The following is a 19,131-nucleotide window of genomic DNA, read 5'->3' as shown; positions in this document are numbered from 1 at the left end:
CTTTTTGCTCTAGTATACTTTACACCATTTAGTTGTTTTGCAATTTTTGTTGTATTTATTGTTAAAATGTTACTGTTTACACTGCAAGTTTCAAGTAAGCATGAAACTTTATTACACCCTAGTGTACATGACAATAAATAGTTAACTAATACTGTATCACGATTCCAATAAGGGGAAAAGTCATTGCCATTTGAAAATGGCAAAAGGATATCATGCCACTGGTTGACCACTGTCAATTCAATAAGTAATATGAAGGCTGAGAGGAGATTATTGAAGTTGTTCTTGCAATATCTAAGAGTAGCAAACTGTGAACCCTTCAGTGCTGGATTCCCGCAATATTTTGCTGCAGGGTCACTGGAGTTAGCACCGTAAAAATTGATCCTCCCTTTGAATGCTTCCATTCCAACTATAGCAAAAATGTAGTATACAACCTAAAAAAGAGAAAATGTATTTAAAATCACATTTAAGGATTAGTCATCTAAAAGTCTAAAAAGTTACCTTTCCTTACCACAAGTAGTCCTGCATATGTTAGCATTGTGGGTATAAGATTCACCAGCGTGTTGAGCAAAATCCTGAATCTAAAAGGAAAAGCACAGAGGTATTAAAATAGTGACAAAGTCAATCATTTCAAAGATTGTGGAGAAGTCTTCACTTGGGTAACCATCATCTTGTCCCAGTAAATTTCCCCATTCTGCCATAAAGCCAAGAAAAAAAAGCTACATATTATATGTTAACAAGGTGGATGGCCAGTCATTTTCCCCTCTAAAGGTTTGTGAGAAGAGAAAAACTTAAAGGGGACGATAAAGGACAATTTTTTTACCACGTAAAAGGTGGTGGGCATGTGCATCAAGCTGCAATAGGAAGTGATAGAGGTTATTACAGCTACAATTTTATACGACATTTGGAATGTTTTACAGGGATAATGGTGCCAACTGGCAAATGGGACCAGCTTGGAAGGCACCTTGTTGACATGGGCCAGTTGGGCCAAAGGGCGTGTTTCCAAGCTGTGGAGTTTTGTGACTCTATTAACTTGGATTGCTTTTGGAGACAGTATTGAATTCTGCAACACAGGTATCATGTTCATTGCTGTTTACACAACAACTGTAACATTAGGGACAAACTGCGGTTTGGGGATAAAGCTGCTTCATGGAGCATTCAATTGCCCTCTCACACAAGTTTGTCAGATTAATTCATGCATCGGGTTACAGAAAGCACATGTCAAGCAGTTGAAAATGGCTGGTTTCCCTTAATTTGGGGGATCGATCGTGTTATTTCTTTAACCAATTAAACTGAAAGATTGAAGTTAGCAGTACAAAGGTGAAGGTATTAAAATTAAATCTTATGAATTCAATATGTAATCAACTGAGAAGAACTAAGTATTGATCACAACACAGAGAAATGCATATTTTAATTATCCATTAAGAAATGTTCAACTCCCCTATGAGTTGAAGGACTGACGCTCAATACTTGCAATTGTTAATCAACAGCACGGTGTCATTGATTTAATTTGAAGGATACCAGATTAAATTTACCAAGATAATTCTGGCAATTTTATTTTGCAACTGCATCAAATTTTCATGAATTGATTCTATTCCAAGCAGACAGTAAAGATGATAATTGCTTGGATATTTGGACTCGAGTGTTTTTTCTTCCCTGGAAGCTGCTGGGAGACATTAACATCATTCAGAGCTCATTGGGCTGCAACGCTAGGTCCTCTATATAAATCTGGAGCAAAGCTCCCCTGGGATGTGCAGATCACACACTGGATTTACATTTCAAGTACTTGTTCGTGCGGCAGGTCAGCACATGAGTTTCTGCTACAGTTCTACCAATGAAGCCTTTTGTGGACTTGATAAAACCCTTCAGTCCCGCAGACCACTCGCTGCTCTGTCGAGGTAATGTCATTATTTATCCAAAAGCGTTATTGAGATTAAAAGAATGAAGGCTTTTTTTTTGGGGTGGGGGGCTTTAGGAATTTGGATATGGATAAGGTAGAAAGTCAAAGTTCACCAAACCCCTTTGCCTGGGGAAAAGTAAAGTAATTGGTGTATTCCTACAACCATTTAACATATTTGTTCATGATAAAGGAATATAAGAGCATTAACGCTGATGCTACAATGCTTAGTAGGCACATAAATAAAGCATCTTTACAAAGATGTAAAGACATGACAACCACGTAAGTAGCAAGACTGAAACATCGAAGGCAAAAGATCTTGTTGTAGAGAAAAGCCTTGAACAGACAGGAAGGTGGCAGTAACTCAAATGAACTTGCATTTACAACAAAGTTGTCCAGAAGACATCTCCGAATGTACATGTCAAAACCGTGAAGTGGGTAGGCTACAGAAGCAGAAGACCATAAACATACACACAGTGGCCACTTTATTACGCACAGGAGGTATCTGATAAAGTAGCCACTGAGTGTAATTCCTAGCTTGAGAGGAGTAAGCTAAAAACAGAGATACAGCAAGCAAATTTCCATACCCAAGAGACAATTTGGAAGACTGAGCTTTCAAAGTAAGGTACACACTTTTTAACTTCAGATGTTAAACAGGATACTATACCCTGCCCCCTCTCATCATGGGAAATGTGAGATCGCTGGGGAATAAAATGGACGAACTGATGGCGCTTGTCAGGAGTCAGAGAACATTTCGGGAGAGCAGTGTCATGTGCTTCACTGAGACGTGGCTGCACGAGGACATACAAGATCAAAGCGTTTCTATAGAGGGCTTCCAGACCGTTCGAGCTGACCGGAATTGCACTGACAGCAGTAAGCGCAAAGGAGCAGTTCTGGTAAATAACAGCTGGTGCAATCCTGGGCATATTATGATCAAGGAACGGGTCTGTAGCCCGGATTGAACTTTTTGCTGTTGGACTCCGGCCATACTATCTGCCAAGGGAAATCTTGCATGCAATCGTGGTTGTTGTGTACATCCCTCCCTCTGCCAACCCACCCAGCACCCGACTGCCCTCATTACCATCTCGGGTGACTTCAGCCAGGTTACCATGGCTAGAACATTGCCCAACTTCACGCAGTATGTGAGCTGTACAACCAGAGGGGAGAGGGCTCTGGATTTGATGTACGCTAACGTTAAGGATGCATACAGCTCCTCTCCCCTCCCCCCACTGGGAAGGTCAGATCACAACCTGGTGCATCTAAAACCCTGCTACGTGCCTCTGGTGAAGAGTAAACCTGCAACCTCGAGGACAGTGACGAAATGGTCGGCGGAGGCTTATGAGGCGCTCCAGGGTTGTTTTGAGGTGACAGACTGGCAGGCACTCTGTGAGCCACATGGAGAGGATATTGATGGGCTCACAGAGTGCATCACTGATTATATCAACTTCTGTGTGGACTGCAATGTTCTGACAAGAACTGTCCTTTGTTAACAAGCCATGGTAACAAAGGACATTAAGGACATCCTGAACGCTAAAAAGAGGGCATTTAGAGATGGAAATAGGGAGGAGCTGAGGGCAATACAGAGGGACCTGAAAGCCAGGATCAGGGAGGCTAAAGACAGGTACAGGAGGAAGCTTGAGTGGAAACTCCAGCAGAACAACATGAGAGAGGTCTGGAGGGGGATGAGGACCATCACTGGGTTCCAGCAAACTAGCAACAGAGGAGCTGAGGGCAGTGTGGACAGGGCCAACGAACTTAACTTGTTCTTTAACAGATTTGACATTGTGACCCCTGCCCATCCCCCACATGAGCCATCTGTTGTCAGCCCCCAATCAATACATGTTCCACTCTCCCCTCCTACCCCTCCTCACAGTCCCCCACCCTGCTCTCATGACTATACCCCTCCCCCACACAAATCCACCATGGTGAGCTTCACAGCTGAACAGGTGAGAAGACAGCTGAAACGTCTCAACCCAAGCAAGGCTGCAGGACCAGATGGTGTCAGTACCAGGGTGCTCAAAGTCTGTGCCCCTCAGCTATGTGGAGTATTTCGCCATGTATTCAACCTGAGCCTGAGGCTCCGGAGGGTTCCTGTACTGTGGAAAACATCCTGCCTCGTCCCTGTACCGAAGACGCTGTGCGCCAGTGGCCTCAATGACTACAGACCAGTGGCATTGACCTCCCACATCATGAAGACCCTGGAAAGACTTGTTCTGGAGCTGCTCCGGCCTATGGTCAAGCCACACTTAGATCCCCTCCAGTTCACCTACCAGCCCCGACTAGGAGTTGAGGATGCCATTGTCTACCTGCTGAACCGTGTCTACGCCCACCTGGACAAGCCAGCGAGCACTGTGAGGGTCATGTTTTTTGACTTCTCCAGTGTGTTCAACACCATCCGCCCTGCTCTGCTGGGGGAGAAGCCGACAGCGATGCAGGTGGATGCTTCCCTGGTAACATGGATTCTTGATTACCTGACTGGCAGACCACAGTACGTGTGCTTGCAACACTGTGTGTCCAACAGAGTGATCAGCAGCACTGGGGCTCCACAGGGGATTGTCTTGTCTCCCTTTCTCTTCATCATTTACACCTCGGACTTCAACTACTGCACAGAGTCTTGTCATCTTCAGAAGTTTTCTGATGACTCTGCCATAGTTGGATGTATCAGCGAGGGAGATGAGGTCGAGTACAGGGCTACTATAGGAAACTTTGTCACATGGTGTGAGCAGAATTATCTGCAGCTTAATGTGAAAAAGACTAAGGAGCTGGTGGTAGATCTGAGGAGAGCTAAGGTACCGGTGACCCCTGTTTTCATCCAGGGGGTCAGTGTGGACATGGTGGAGGATTACAAATACCTGGGGATAAGTATTGACAATAAACTGGACTGGTCAAAGAACACTGAGGCTGTCTACAAGAAGGGTCAGAGCCATCTCTATTTCCTGAGGAGACTGAGGTCCTTTAACATCTGCCGGACGATGCTGAGGATGTTCTATGAGCCTGTGGTGGCCAGTGCTATCATGTTTGCTGTTGTATGCTGGGGCAGCAGGCTGAGGGTGGCAGACACCAACAGAATCAACAAACTTATTCGAAAGGCCAGTGATGTTGTGGGGATGGAACCGGACTCTCTGACGGTGGTGTCTGAAAAGAGGATGCTGTCCAAGTTGCATGCCATCTTGGTCAATGTCTCCCATCCACTACATAATGTACTGGGTGGGCACAGGAGTACATTCAGCCAGAGACTCATTCCTCCAAGATGCAGCACAGAGCGTCATAGGAAGTCATTCCTGCCTGTGGCCATCAAACTTTACAACTCCTCCCTTGGAGGGTCAGACACCCTGTGCCGATAGGCTGGTCCTGGATTTATTTCATAATTTACTGGCATAATTTACATATTACTATTTAACTATTTATGGTTCTATTACTATTTATTATTTATGGTGCAACTGTAATGAAAACCAATTTCCCCTGGGATCAATAAAGTATGACTATGACAATATTTAGGAGGTTAGACAGAAATCTCCTAGGAGTCTCCTTACCCAAGGGAGTGCAGTGAAGATTCACTAGGCTGGTCCCAAGAATGGCAGGATTATTTAAGAGGAGAGATTGAGTTGAACAGCTCAAGTTGTTCGATTCACTCAAGTTTTGAGGAATAGGAGGGGATCTCACTGAAGTGTAGGGATCGACAGGCTGCATTCCAGGATATTCCCACTGGCTAGGTTTCCAGAATGAAGAAGTCACATCCAGAATATGGGATAAGTCACTTAGAACTTACCAAACCTGAATGGGTAGTGGAGGACAAGACTGAACATTTGATTACTTGAGCTGCCAAGGCATAGTAGGGAATGTACCAAGTGCTGGTAAATGGGATTAGTGTAGACCAAGGGTTTCCAGACTGGGATCTATGGATCCCTAGCTTAATGGAATTGGTCCATGGCATAAAAAGGGTTGGATTCCCTGTGTTGATAGTACTTGATGATCAGCATAAAGCAGTGTTGTGCAACCAGGACTATGAGATGAGGAGAAATTACTTTGTTCAGAGTGGTGATCCTGTGGAATTTAACACAGAAGACAGAGGAAAGCGAGTCCTGACTACATTTGGAGACACAGAGAGACTGCAGATGCTGGAACCTGGAGTGAACAACTACTGGAGGAACTCAGAGGGCCAGGCAGCATCTGTGCAGGGAAATGCAGTAGTGTAGCAGTTAGCGCAATGCTATTACAGCCTGGGGTGTCATGGAGTTCAGAGTTCAATTCCGGTGCCGTCTCTAAGGAGTCTGTACTCCTCCCCATGAAACACATGGGTTTGCCCTGGGTTTCCTCCCACAGTCCAAACGCATACTGGGCACATTAATTGGGCTTTGCAAATTGTCCTGTGATTAGGATAGGACCGATTGGGTTTGTTGGAGGGTTGCTGGGCCAGCATGGCTCAAAGGGCTGAAAGGGCCTACTCCACAATATATCGCGAAATAAGTCAATAAATAAGTGGACATTCTGGATTTGGGTCAAGACCCTTCATCTGGACTGTATTAAATGAGGAAGCTAACATTGCTAGACCCCAAGATATCAAGGACGACAGGGAGTAAGCAGCAATAGAGAATTATCTGTAATCATATTGAATGGTAAAGCAAGGTCAGAGGACTCCTATTCTCAATATACTGTATTGGGATAATAGATGTGGAAGTCTCTCAAAAGGCAGACGTTTCTCTTTAGAATGTAGAAGATTCAGGGGAGATTTAACAGAGGAATACAAAATTGAGGGCTATAGATAGGGTAGATGCAAGCAGGCTTTATCCACTGAAATTGGGTGAGACAACAACCAGAGGTCACGGGTTAAGGGTGAAAGGTGAGAAGTTTAAGGGGAACATGAGAGGGAAATTTCACTCAGGATCATGAGAGTGTGGAATGAGCTACCAGCACAAGTGGAGCACGTGAACTCGATTTCAACGTTTAGGAGAAATTTGGATAGGTACATGGATGGTAAGGATATGGAGAGCTATGGTCCCAACGCTGGTCAATGGGAGTTGGCAGTTTAAATAGTTTTGGCATGGACTAGCTGGGCTGTGCTGTGCTTCTCTATGGCAACAGGCTTCACATCCATTTGTTGCATTTTAAATGCAGGGTAGTCACTTACAAACTCCAGCCTTTAATTTTTACCTCTGGAAGCTGTCGACGATCCGGATTAATCGAAGTACGCGCAGGATGAAAACAATATCCAAGATCTGTTGACTACTGTACCCGCCAGCTGCGTTGGCAAAAAATCAAATAACATCATGAGTTGAATTGTCTTCTTAATCACGCAATTGAACATAGAACATAGAATAGTACAGCACAGTACGGGCCCTTTGGCCCACAATGTTGTTCCAACCCTCAAACCCTGCCTTCCATATAAGCCCCCACCTTAAATTCCTCCATATACCTGTCTAGTAGTCTCTTAAACTTCACTAGTGTATCTGCCTCCACCACTGACTCAGGCAGTGCATTCCACGTACGAACCACTCTCTGAGTAAAAAACCTTCCTCTAATATCCTCCTTGAACTTCCCACCCCTTACCTTAAAGCCATGTCCTCTTGAATTGAGTAGTGGTGCCCTGGGGAAGAGGTGCTGGCTGTCCACTCTATCTATTCCTCTTATTATCTTGTACACCTCTATCATGTCTCCTCTCATCCTCCTTCTCTCCAAAGAGTAAAGCCCTAGCTCCCTTAATCTCTGATCATAATGCATACTTTCTAAACCAGGCAGCATCCTGGTAAATCTCCTCTGTACTCTTTCCAATGCTTCCACACCCTTCCCATAATGAGGTGACCAGAACTGGACACAGTACTCCAAGTGTGGCCTAACCAGAGTTTTATAGAGCTGCATCATTACATCGTGACTCTTAAACTCTATCCCTCGACATATGAAAGCTAACACCCCATAAGCTTTCTTAACTACCCTATCCACCTGTGAGGCAACTTTCAGGGATCCGTGGACATGTACCCCCCAGATCCCTCTGCTCCTCCACACTACCAAGTATCCTGCCATTTATTTTGTACTCTGCCTTGGAGTTTGTCCTTCCAAAGTGTACCACCTCACACTTCTCCGGGTTGAACTCTATCTGTCATTTCTCAGCCCACTTCTGCATCCTATCAATGTCTCTCTGCAATCTTTGACAATCCTCTACACTATCTACACCACCACCAACCTTTGTGTCGTCTGCAAACTTGCCAACCCACCCTTCTACCCCCACATCCAGGTAGTTAATAAAAATCACGAAAAGTAGAGGTCCCAGAACAGATCCTTGTGGGACACCACTAGTCACAATCCTCCAATCTGAATGTACTCCCTCCACCACCACCCTCTGCCTTCTGCAGGCAAGCCAATTCTGAATCCACCTGGCCAAACTTCCCTGGATCCCATGCCTTCTAACTTTCTGAATAAGCCTACCATGTGGAACCTTGTCAAATGCCTTACTAAAATCCATATAGATCACATCCACTGCACTACCCTCATCTATATGCTGGGTCACCTCCTCAAAGAACTCTATCAGGCTTGTTAGGCACGATCTGCCCTTCACAAAGCCATGCTGACTGTCCCTGATCTGACCATGATTCTCTAAATGCCCAGAGATCCTATCTCTAAGAATCTTTTCCAACAGCTTTCCCACCACAGACGTAAGGCTCACTGGTCTATAATTACCCGGATTATCCCTACTACCTTTTTTGAACAAGGGGACAACATTCGCCTCCCTCCAATCCTCCGGTACCATTCCCATGGACAACGAGGACATAAAAATCCTAGCCAGAGGCTCAGCAATCTCTTCTCTCGCCTTGTGGAGCAGCCTGGGGAATATTCCGTCAGGCCCCGGGGACTTATCTGTCCTAATGTATTTTAACAACTCCAACACCTCCTCTCCCTTAATATCAACATGCTCCAGAACATCAACCTCACTCATATTGTCCTCACCATCATCAAGTTCTCTCTCATTGGTGAATACCGAAGAGAAGTATTCATTGAGGACCTCGCTCACTTCCACAGCCTCCAGGCACATCTTCTCACCTTTATCTCTAATCGGTCCTACCTTCACTCCTGTCATCCTTTTCTTCTTCACATAATTGAAGAATGCCTTGGGGTTTTCCTTTACCCTACTCGCCAAGGCCTTCTCATGCCCCCTTCTTGCTCTTCTCAGCCCCTTCTTAAGCTTTCTTGCTTCCCTATATTCCTCAATAGACCCATCTGATCCTTGCTTCCTAAACCTCATGTATGCTGCCTTCTTCCACCTGACTAGATTTTCCACCTCACTTGTCACCCATGGTTCCTTCACCCAACCATTCTTTATCTTCCTCACCAGGACAAATTTATCCCTAACATCCTGCAAGAGATCTCTAAACATCGACCACATCTCCATAGTACATTTCCCTGCAAAAACATCATCCCAATTCATACCCGCAAGTTCTAGCCTTATAGCCTCATAATTTGCCTTTCTCCAATTAAAAATTTTCCTGTCCTCTCTGATTCTATCCTTTTCCATGATAATGCTAAAGGCCAGGGAACGGTGGTCACTGTCCCCCAGATGCTCACCCACTGAGAGATCTGTGACCTGTCCCGGTTCATTACCTAGTACTAGATCTAGTATGGCATTCCCCCTGGTCGGCCTGTCCACATACTGTGACAGGAATCCGTCACAGAAGCAAAGCCTAAAATCAAGTTCCATGTTGCAAAGGGGGACTGAGGTTACAGCCAGGTCAGATCCTGTGCGATGGCAGAGCTGGGGTGAGCAGCACGTGGCTCAGCTCGTATGGAGGCACAGAGAGACTGCAGAATTGGGAGCAACACACAAGATGCTGGAGGAACTTGATGGCCAGTACAAAGAGATGAAGGGAAAAGGGGTGTAGTTAGCAGAGGGATGGTACGTTGGCGCAGTGGTTAGCACAACACATTATGGTGCCAGCATCAATTCTCATCACCGTCCGAAAGGATTTTGTACATTCTCCCCGAGACCATGGGGTACTCCAGTTCCCTCCCACATTGCAAAGGTGTATGGTTAGGGATTTGTGAGTTGTACGTGTGTTATGTTGGCCCAGGAAGCATGGTGACACTTGTGAGATGGCCAGCCCAATCCTCGCTGATCTGATTTGATGCAGGTGACACACTTCACTGCACCTTTCAATGTACATGCGACAAATAAAGCTAATTTTTTTTCTTTCCTTCAAGAGCTAGCAGGAGATAGGTGAATTTGGGTGGGGAGGGATGATGGGCAAATGAGAAGGTGGGCATAGTGCCAGAAGCTGGGATGTGACAAAGTCACCACACAGCAGGGGAGCATTGGGAGGGCCCATTGTAAAGAAGTCTGCTTCCTCTCTGTAACAGGATGTCTGGTAGACCCTCTCTCACTGCTCCCCCAACCCTCTCTTTGGCACTTCTGTCCATCACCTCCCAGCTCCTGGCACTACTTCACTATTTCCACTCCACTCCCCGATCTATCCTCGAGCTTTACTCTCCTGGATCCAGAGTTTTCTTCAGACCCTCCCTGCACCTGCACCTTTCTCCCTTTTTTAAAATATATACTGGATATCTTCCTCCTATCTGACTCGCTTGAGCCTCTCAACCCAAAACTGTTCACTTCCCTATATCGATGCTGCCAGGCCCACTGAGTTCCTTCCACACTCTATGTATCACTTCATATGACAGTTCTAGGCTAAAACATGAAAAACTGGCTAATTAATAATCTTCTCTGAGAATTTTTCAGCAGTACATCCCTGCAAAACAACGACAACATTCAAACATGGGATAAAAGTTGGTATAAATTCCTACCACAAGAAAATACCCCCATCAATTAAGATTTCTGCATTTGGTGATCACAATGTGATCTCCTCTCTACAAGAAGGCAAACCCAGGTAAGTGATTAATACCTCTTTTCTGTCTGAAAGGGTGTCTGCGAGCTCCCACCAACTCTGACCTCTGTCTTTTGCATCTTACTTTTGCTGACGCCACCACCACCCCCCAAATCCAAGCTTGAGGTACATCAACTTGTCTTCAGATTTGAAATATTACAGCCCTTGGGTCAGAACATTTAATTCAAGAACTTCACATAAACAGATTTTTCAGTTTGTGTTTAAACGAACCATTTCTGAAGAAAGGTAATTGACACATTAACTGTGCTTATCTCTCTCCACAGATGCTGTTTAGCCTGCTGAGTATTTCTAACCCCTCTTTGTCAACTGTACTGTTTTTCCCTCTCTCACACACGTTATCTTTATTTCTCTCTCCTCCCACTCATCGTCTAGTACATTGCCAGACAGATCAGTGTCACAAATAACTTCTTTTAGCCAGTACTGTCCACTTTGCCATTCAGTTTCATGATCTCCACTATTGATAGTCCCTTTGTTTCCTCTCTTCTGTGCATGTCTGGCACTGAACTTTCCTAGTTCTTGTGAAAGGTCATTGTTGGCCAACATTAATTTAATTTCTCTCTCCACAGGTGAAATTTAGAAAGACATGTACAGTACTGGTGGAGCGGAGAGCGAGTTTGTAAATCTGGTGAGACCAAAGGTTACTGGGAATGGTGAGAGTGTGGATCAGGTGACAGAGGAGGAGAGTCAGGATAGGGAGAGGGTGGGCTGGTGTGGTTGCTGACGCCTCATGGACCAATTGAGTGCAGACTTCCTATAATGTCCCAACACTTAAGCAGGTGACACCTGAAGTGTGAGGAGCATGTCATTTCACTGCTGAGGAATGGCTGTGATGGACTTGAGCATCAAGGTTATAGAGTGCCACTATCATTCCAAGCAATGTGCTGACCGTTGAAACATCCTTTACAGCCGGATCCTACATCAAAAGGGAGGTTTTCCCTCACACTAATGGGGAAAACAAAACAGTGCAATGAGGGGAACACAGGCACCATAACCAAATGGAGGCACAAGAGATTGCAGAAGCTAAAATCTGGAGCATGGTCTCCTTATGGTGTAGGAATCCATAAAAAAATCATAAAGTGCTCATTTGTATTAAATGTAACCATTTCTGCATTAATTTGAAGATTTTAGAATATACAGACTTATATAAATTCAAGTACCTACATGATTTTAGTGTAGTATTGACTATGGTGCCCAGCAGAGCAGCAACGATAATTATGGTATCAAACCTGAAATATTAATCAGAAACTTAATTCATTGTTTCACATCCAGAATAAATAATAGTTTAAAAATGAAGTAAAATTACCAATTCCAAAATTGAAATTTAGCAAAAAAGGCCCTGGGTTCGTGTGCGTAGAGTTTCAGCAGTATTTCAATTACGTAGAGGGTCAAGAACGCCCATTCTGCCTTAGATATTAAAGGATTGGTCTCATCTCCACCGATAAAAATAGCATTTATAACAATGATAACATCGTATGTGTAACGAAACCCTCTGTGAGAGAGAAAACAAAAATTGTAACACATTGTAAGAATCTTACTTCTCTGCCTAATTGTAAACAAATAGTTTTTGTTGTATTGCAGATCATGGTCTTTCTTGGGGGCTTTGCTACTGCTTGCTTGGTGGGTGAAGGGTGCTGATGTTTTTTGCTGAAGTAAGTGGGGTAGGGGAGGGTCAATGCTTTGCTGCTGCTTGTGCGTGGGAGAGCGGGGGGGGTGTTGGGGTTCTAACATTTTTACTGTCATTCTTTGGGGCACTCTTCTGTTCCATCAATGTCTGCGAAGAACAAGAATTTCAGGTTGTATATTGTATACACTCTCTGATAGTGAATGGAGCTACTGAACTAAAAAAAGTCAAGACCAGTGCACACTAATTAACTTAAATGATCAATACTGCGGATTACATCTAAATCTACTGAAGGGAGCAGAAAGCTGGAGGAGACGGATCACAAAACAGAAACTAGAAAGGAAATAAGATAATGAATGAAGACTAAACATACAGTACTAAGTTGGCCAGTGGGGAGCCAAACTATGAATTATTCACTGTGGCTGCTTTGTACAGATGCAGCAACAGAAGCAAGCCACTGCACACAACCAGGCCACTACAGACCTGCCCCAATTTAGGATTACACTCTGTTCCTGTATCACCACATCCATACTTATAACTTCAGTTTGAACATCAGTGTCAATCTTCACCGTCCAATCCAGCAGTGAATACCACCTACACACAGCTCTCTCAAGCTACAAAAGACAGGAAAAGCACAAGTATGCACGGGAAGACAAATTGGTATTGCTACCACAGATGGGAATTTGCTGTCATAGACAGAGAGCACAAAAACAGGCCCTTCAGCCCACCAAGTCCATCTCAACTGTCAACAGCAATCGCCTTTATTCTTCTCTCCACATTCTCAACCGCTGGCACCTGATTCTACCATTCACCTAAGTGTTGGCACAATTTACAGTGCCCAACTAACTTACCAATCTACATGTCATTGGGAAATGGGAGTAAAACCTTGGAAGGAGCCCACATTGTGACAGGGAGAGTTTGTAAACTTCACACCAACAGCACCAAACCTGGGTCTCTGGTACTGTGAAGTAACGCCTCTTCTAGCAGTGACACTGTGCTACCCTGGCGTTTTGCAGAAACCAGGACATCTCAGTAAAAATTAAACTACGTTCAAAACATCTCACTTTTATGATACTTTGTTCATTTGGACTGAGAAATTTGAAGAGTATAGCATAGGGGCAGGTTCTTCAGCCCATTATGAATGTCCGCACCAATCGTAATGACAATCTAACTAATACACACAAAATGCTGGAGGAACTCAGCAGGCCAGGCAGCATCTACAGAAAAGAGTACACAGGCTATGTTTGGGCCCGAGACCCTTCACCAGGACTGGAGAAGAAGAGATGAGAAGTCAGAGTAAGAAGGAGGGGGAGGGGACGAAGAAGTGCAAGGTGGTAGGTGATAGATGAAACCAGGAGAGGGGGAGGGATGAAGTCAAGAGTTGATAAGTCGAATGATGAAAGAGATAAAGGGCTGGAGAAGGGGGGATCTGATAGGAGAGGACAGAAAGCCATGGAAGAAAGGGAAGTGGGAGGAGCACCAGATGGACATGATAGGCAGGTAAGGAGACAAGGTGAGAGAGGGAGAGGGAAATGGAAATGGGGAATGGTGAGGGGGGTGGGGAGAGGAATTACTGGAAGTTGAAAAACCGATATTGGTAAGTTCAGTGGGGCAGAAGCAGTGGGTTTACCTGGACAGGCAGATTTATGGATGGCAGGAACAATGCTCCTTCCATAGATGCTGCCTGGCCTGCTGAGTTCCTCCAGCATTTTGTGTGCATTACTTTGATTTCCAGCAACTGCAGATTTTCTCTTGTTTGTGACAGTCTAACTAATTGGTAACTAATCACATAATCTCTATAACTCCGCCTTTCATTGTGTCCGCCTAGTGCCTGTTAAATATCATTTCCACCATCTCCCCCGACTGTGCAATCCAAGCACCTATCACTTATAGTGCATAAAATAATAAAAATTTACCTTACATATCCCCCTTTAAGATTTCCCCTCTCACCTCAAATGTCCCCTAGTATTCAACATTTCTACCCCAGGGGAAAGATTCCTGAATGTCTACCCTCTCCATCGTCATGTAATTTTAAAAACTTGTATCAGGTGTCCCCTCAGCTGCTGATGTTCCAGAGAAAACAGACCAAGTTTGTCCAACCTGTACGTAGTGGATACTCACCGATCCAGGCATCCTCCTGGTGAACCTCTTTTGCACCCTCTCCAAAGCCTCCACATTCTTCCTACAGCAGAGACCAGAACTCTACACAATACGCTAACTGGTCTGGCTGCAAAATGACCAAAGCCCTGACTGACGAACGCGTTCATCTTTCCCACCCTATTCACCTGCGTTATCATTTTCAAGGAGCTATAGACTTGTACTCTAAGATTCCTCTGTACGTCAGTGCTCCTAAATATACCTCCTAAAACCCATCATCTCACCTGTCGGGATTAAATTCCATTTCCCATTTCTTCGCCAAGATTTTCAACTGATCGTTATCCTGCTATATCCTTTGACAACCTCCCTCACTAAACACAACTCCACCAAATTTTGCATCATCTGAACACTTTTTCACCAGTCTGATGAACATAAACAATCCTGACGCTACAAATGAAAAGCATTCTGCTGGGTTTGAGCCTCAGACACTTAAAATGACACTTGCAGGTGAAACAAACATTAGTCAGATCCTTCAATATACAGTACTGCTCAAGTCTCAGGCAAACACACATATTATAGAGCTAGAGTGTATAAAACTTTTGCATTGAGAGGAGAGGAGAGGAGAGTGTGTTTGTACATCTGACAGGAATAAAGGACGTTGGGAATGGTGAGGGTGGAGCGCTGCGTGAGGGGTGTGGGACAGGTGGCCAAGAAGGAGTGTCAGGAGCCGGGTGGGGGTGCGTGGGTGCAGAAACACCTAGCTCTGAGACACCAGGCAAGGTCAGTTTAATTCAAACAACTGGTTTATTGATCATCGGGGAATGTCTCTCTGGTGCTTCCCACTCCTTCCCCTTCCCTTTTCTTTTTATTCAACCATAATTCCCCACCCCCTGCCCCCTTCCCACTTTCAGTCCACAATAGAGACCCATATCAGATTCAGGCTTATCATCACTCACATGTGTCATGCAATTTGAACAGTAGAGTGTAATTCAGAAAATTACTGCAGTACTGTGCAAAAGTCCTGGATATATATATACATGCCTAAAACTTTTGCACAGTTCTCTAAATAAGCAGCATGAAGGAAACAGTCAATCTTGTTTGTGTTCTACTAGCTGCTATGAAAGAGAGGGTGGTTAAAGGTATTTAATATAACTCTATTGACATCTGGAACGTAACATCTCCCACAGTTAAAGCTGATGGGAGCATTAGTTTTTGTACTGGTGGGTAATCAATACAAGAAATAATTAACTCTGACTAATGCTCAAATGGAACTTGTCTATCATAAATCACCTGTCAGCCAGTTCTACAACAAACTCTAAGTATTAAAATTACACATGAGAATGCTGATTTTGATCATCAGTCACTGGAACATACTGGTGCTTGACCATCCTGCAGATGAGCTGGCTCACTCTGGAGTTATACAGGGTCGGTATGCTTTTCTCCAACGGATGGACCCTCTCCTTCTTCTGAATAATCTGTATGTTTAGAAGGTCTGCCAGGCGGATGAAAGACTCTTTTCCTGATTAAAAAGAAAACATAGAATCGGAGCTGTGCAGCACAGAAAACAAGCTGTTTTGGCCCAACTTGTTGACCAAGGTGTCTTCCTGAGCTGGGTCCCATTTGTCTGCATTTGGTCCACATCTCTCTAAACCAGGGGTTCCTAACCGGATGTCCACAGCCACCTTGCTTAATGGTATTGATCCATGGCATAAAAAAGGTTGGACACCCCTGCTCTAAACATTTTGTATTTATGAACCCATCCAAATGTCTTTTAACAACTGACATTCAGTACTGATCATGACCAGTAACTAACATTTACAGATGTGTTTCACGTTCGACACGCTTTCCCAACACTTCCCAATACCCAGGGTTGGGCAAGTGGCTTTGTACAGATGGATTTAAACAGTATCAAGAGTTGCATTTTAAATAAGCAGAGTAATGCAGACAAAAGCAGTGAAACATAGGCTTCTAAGCACTAAATCCATGGCATGCCAAATCCCAAACGCAACCTCCCTAAAGCATAATATAATTTGCAAAGGTGAGCTGCACTCTGCTGAACCAGAATTTTCGAAGGGTTTTCTTTTGTAGTGGAGGAGTGGGCATGGGTAGGAGGCTAAATAAAAAGGGATGTGTGACCTTGTGGGAAGTAGCTTGTTGGAGCTGAGAGGATGGAAGAGAAAGAGGGTATTCTTATCAAAAATGGTCAAGTAGTTTAAATATAATTTGCTTCTGTTGTCTCATTGGGAATCAAACATGGCTCGCCTGCTGCACATGCCAGGACTGAAATGTTTGCTGAAGGCCAAAAACAGAGGGAGAAGTTCATGAGGTCAGACTTTACCACTTCACTGAAAAAAAACTTTCTTACATTCCACAGAGACCAATTTATTGGTCCCCAAGGGAATTGCCCTCAAAATTACCAAAAGGATCCAAAATGAAAGGCAAAAGAATTGCAAGAAGTAGCTACATCAATGTTTTCTGAGAAATTCATTAGGCTCATGAGAAGTAAAAAGAACATTTTCTTGCATTTATTATTCAACTAACTCAACTTTGATAGATGCACATACATGCACATACATTTCTGGTTTATGTGGCGTGTCTGCTGGGACTATAAAATGGACAGAGCTGCCCATTAAAAGTACATCAGCTGAACCAAATGATCCGAGTCAGTTCCAAATAGTCCAAATAATCTACACTGGATGGAGGTGTTGATAGGTAGCTGGGTCTGGAATGGATATGGATCAGGCACTTTGTAGTTACTTTGCCAAAGAGCTCTACAGTAACAGAGATGCTCTTCCTCACTAATCACCTCTCAGTCAGAAACCAAAAGAGATCAAAGCTTGTTCAATTGAGTTTGCTAAAATAAGATGCTAAATGGAAGTGGTTGACTCCTTATTCACCACACACGTGCAAGGAATTTTGCACCTGTGTTATTGTGGTGGAAAACTAGGTGAATACGATCATCAAAGCAAAACACTTAACTTTGTTTTAATTCAACACAAGTCCAGGTCGGCAGCAAACGAATCTGGGAGACTGAAAGAATGAAGGGCAGAAATGCTGGTGGGAAAGTTTCCTTGTATTTTCACAAGGAAGGAAAATATTCCATGAGAGAAATTGCTCTTTCAAAAATATATGACCTAATCTTCTAACTTAACAAAGATATAGATTCTGATTTACCCTCACTTTGCATTACCACTTTCACTTTCATTGTGAACATTACCACTTTCTCTGGTAATGCTCCCCAACTCTTTCTGTGCTGTATTGTTAACTGCATTGGAGCTACTTCCTGCACCCATGCTGAGCTCATCAATTTCATCAACTTTGACTCCAACTTCCACCCTGCCCTTAAGTTCACTTGGTCCACTTCTGACACCTGTCTCTCCTTTCTCGATCTCTCTGTCTCCATCTCTGGAGACAAACTGTTTATGAACATCTTTTATTAACTTAATGATTCCCATGGCTACCTTGATGATAACCTTTTCCCACCCTGTCTCCTGTAAAAATGCCATTCCCTTTTCTCAGCCCCTTCAGCTCTGCCACATCTGTTCCCTAGATGAGTCTTTCCTTTCCAGACCATCAGAGATGTCCTTCTTCTTCAAAGCATGGGGTTCTCCTTCCTCCACCGTTGATACTACCCTCAACTGTATCTCTTGCACTTATCCGGACATCCAGCCTCAGCCCATCTTCCCACTGCCTTAAAAGGGTTAGAGTTCCCCGTCTTTATCTGCATCCAATACATTGTTCTCTGCAACTTCTGCCGTCTTCAATGGGATCCTACCACCAAACACATCTTTACCACCCTCTCCCAGCTCTCTGCTTTCCACAGGGATCACTCTCTCTGTGATTCCTTTGTCCATTCGTCCCTCCCCACTAATCTCCCTCCTGGCACTTATCCCTGTAAGCATTTTAATTCCGATCCCCATTCCCATTCCAACATCTCAGTCCATGGCCTCCTCTACTGCCACAATGAAACCATCCACAGGGTGGAGGAACAAAACCTTATATTCCACCTGGGTGGCCTGCAACCTGATGGCATGAACAACGACTTCTCTAACTTCAGGTAATTTTCCTACCTCCCCTCTTGTTCCATTCCCCATTTAGCTGCACTCTGATCTCTTCTCCTCACCTGTCTATCACCTCCCCCTGGTGCCCCTCCTCCTTCCATGATCTTCTCTCCTCTCCCATCAGATTCCTTCTTCTCCAACCCTTCACATTTTCCACCTCTCACATCACCCCCCTCCCCCATCCACCTAGCTTCACCTTTCACCTTCTAGCTCATCCTCCTTCCTCCCCCCCCCCACCCCACCATCCTAATTTGGCTTCTTTCCCCTTCCTTTCCAGTCCTGATGAAGGGTCTCAACCCAAACCATCAACTGTTTATGCCTTCCCACAGATGCTGCCTGCCCTGTTGAGTTCCTCTGACATTTTGTTTGTGTAAACCTCATTTTGCTCTGATTTTTGGGCAGAATAAAACTTGCTTCAGAATAAACACCCTCTTCAAAATCCAACTGAATACATGCTCAAAATAGGGGGGGAAGAGTGGATGCCGATGAATGATATTAACAGCACTGGATAAATATCTTTCCTCAGCCCAGATAAGGATAGTGCTCTTAAGCTAAAAACTCACCCTCAGG

At 44.3% G+C, this 19,131-nt stretch overlaps 1 protein-coding gene across 1 annotated transcript in view; it reads right to left on the bottom strand.

Annotated features, from left to right (window-relative positions):
- The window catches only part of tpcn3 (two pore segment channel 3), a 55,164-nt gene that overhangs the window by 3,370 nt on the left and 32,663 nt on the right, over positions 1 to 19,131 (bottom strand). The window contains exons 10-15 of the mRNA XM_072277624.1: positions 15,875 to 16,019; positions 12,086 to 12,271; positions 11,944 to 12,008; positions 7,046 to 7,133; positions 509 to 578; positions 212 to 431 (exon numbers count right to left, since the gene is read on the bottom strand). Of these exons, the coding sequence (XP_072133725.1) occupies positions 212 to 431; positions 509 to 578; positions 7,046 to 7,133; positions 11,944 to 12,008; positions 12,086 to 12,271; positions 15,875 to 16,019 (774 nt within the window). The remainder of the gene's footprint in view (positions 1 to 211; positions 432 to 508; positions 579 to 7,045; positions 7,134 to 11,943; positions 12,009 to 12,085; positions 12,272 to 15,874; positions 16,020 to 19,131) is intronic.

This window comes from Mobula birostris, chromosome 2 (assembly GCF_030028105.1).
Source record: "Mobula birostris isolate sMobBir1 chromosome 2, sMobBir1.hap1, whole genome shotgun sequence".
In the NCBI taxonomy this organism is placed as follows: domain Eukaryota; kingdom Metazoa; phylum Chordata; class Chondrichthyes; order Myliobatiformes; family Myliobatidae; genus Mobula; species Mobula birostris.
The sequence above is the reverse complement of the archived record's forward strand: the minus strand, read 5'-3'. Positions and strand labels throughout refer to the sequence as shown.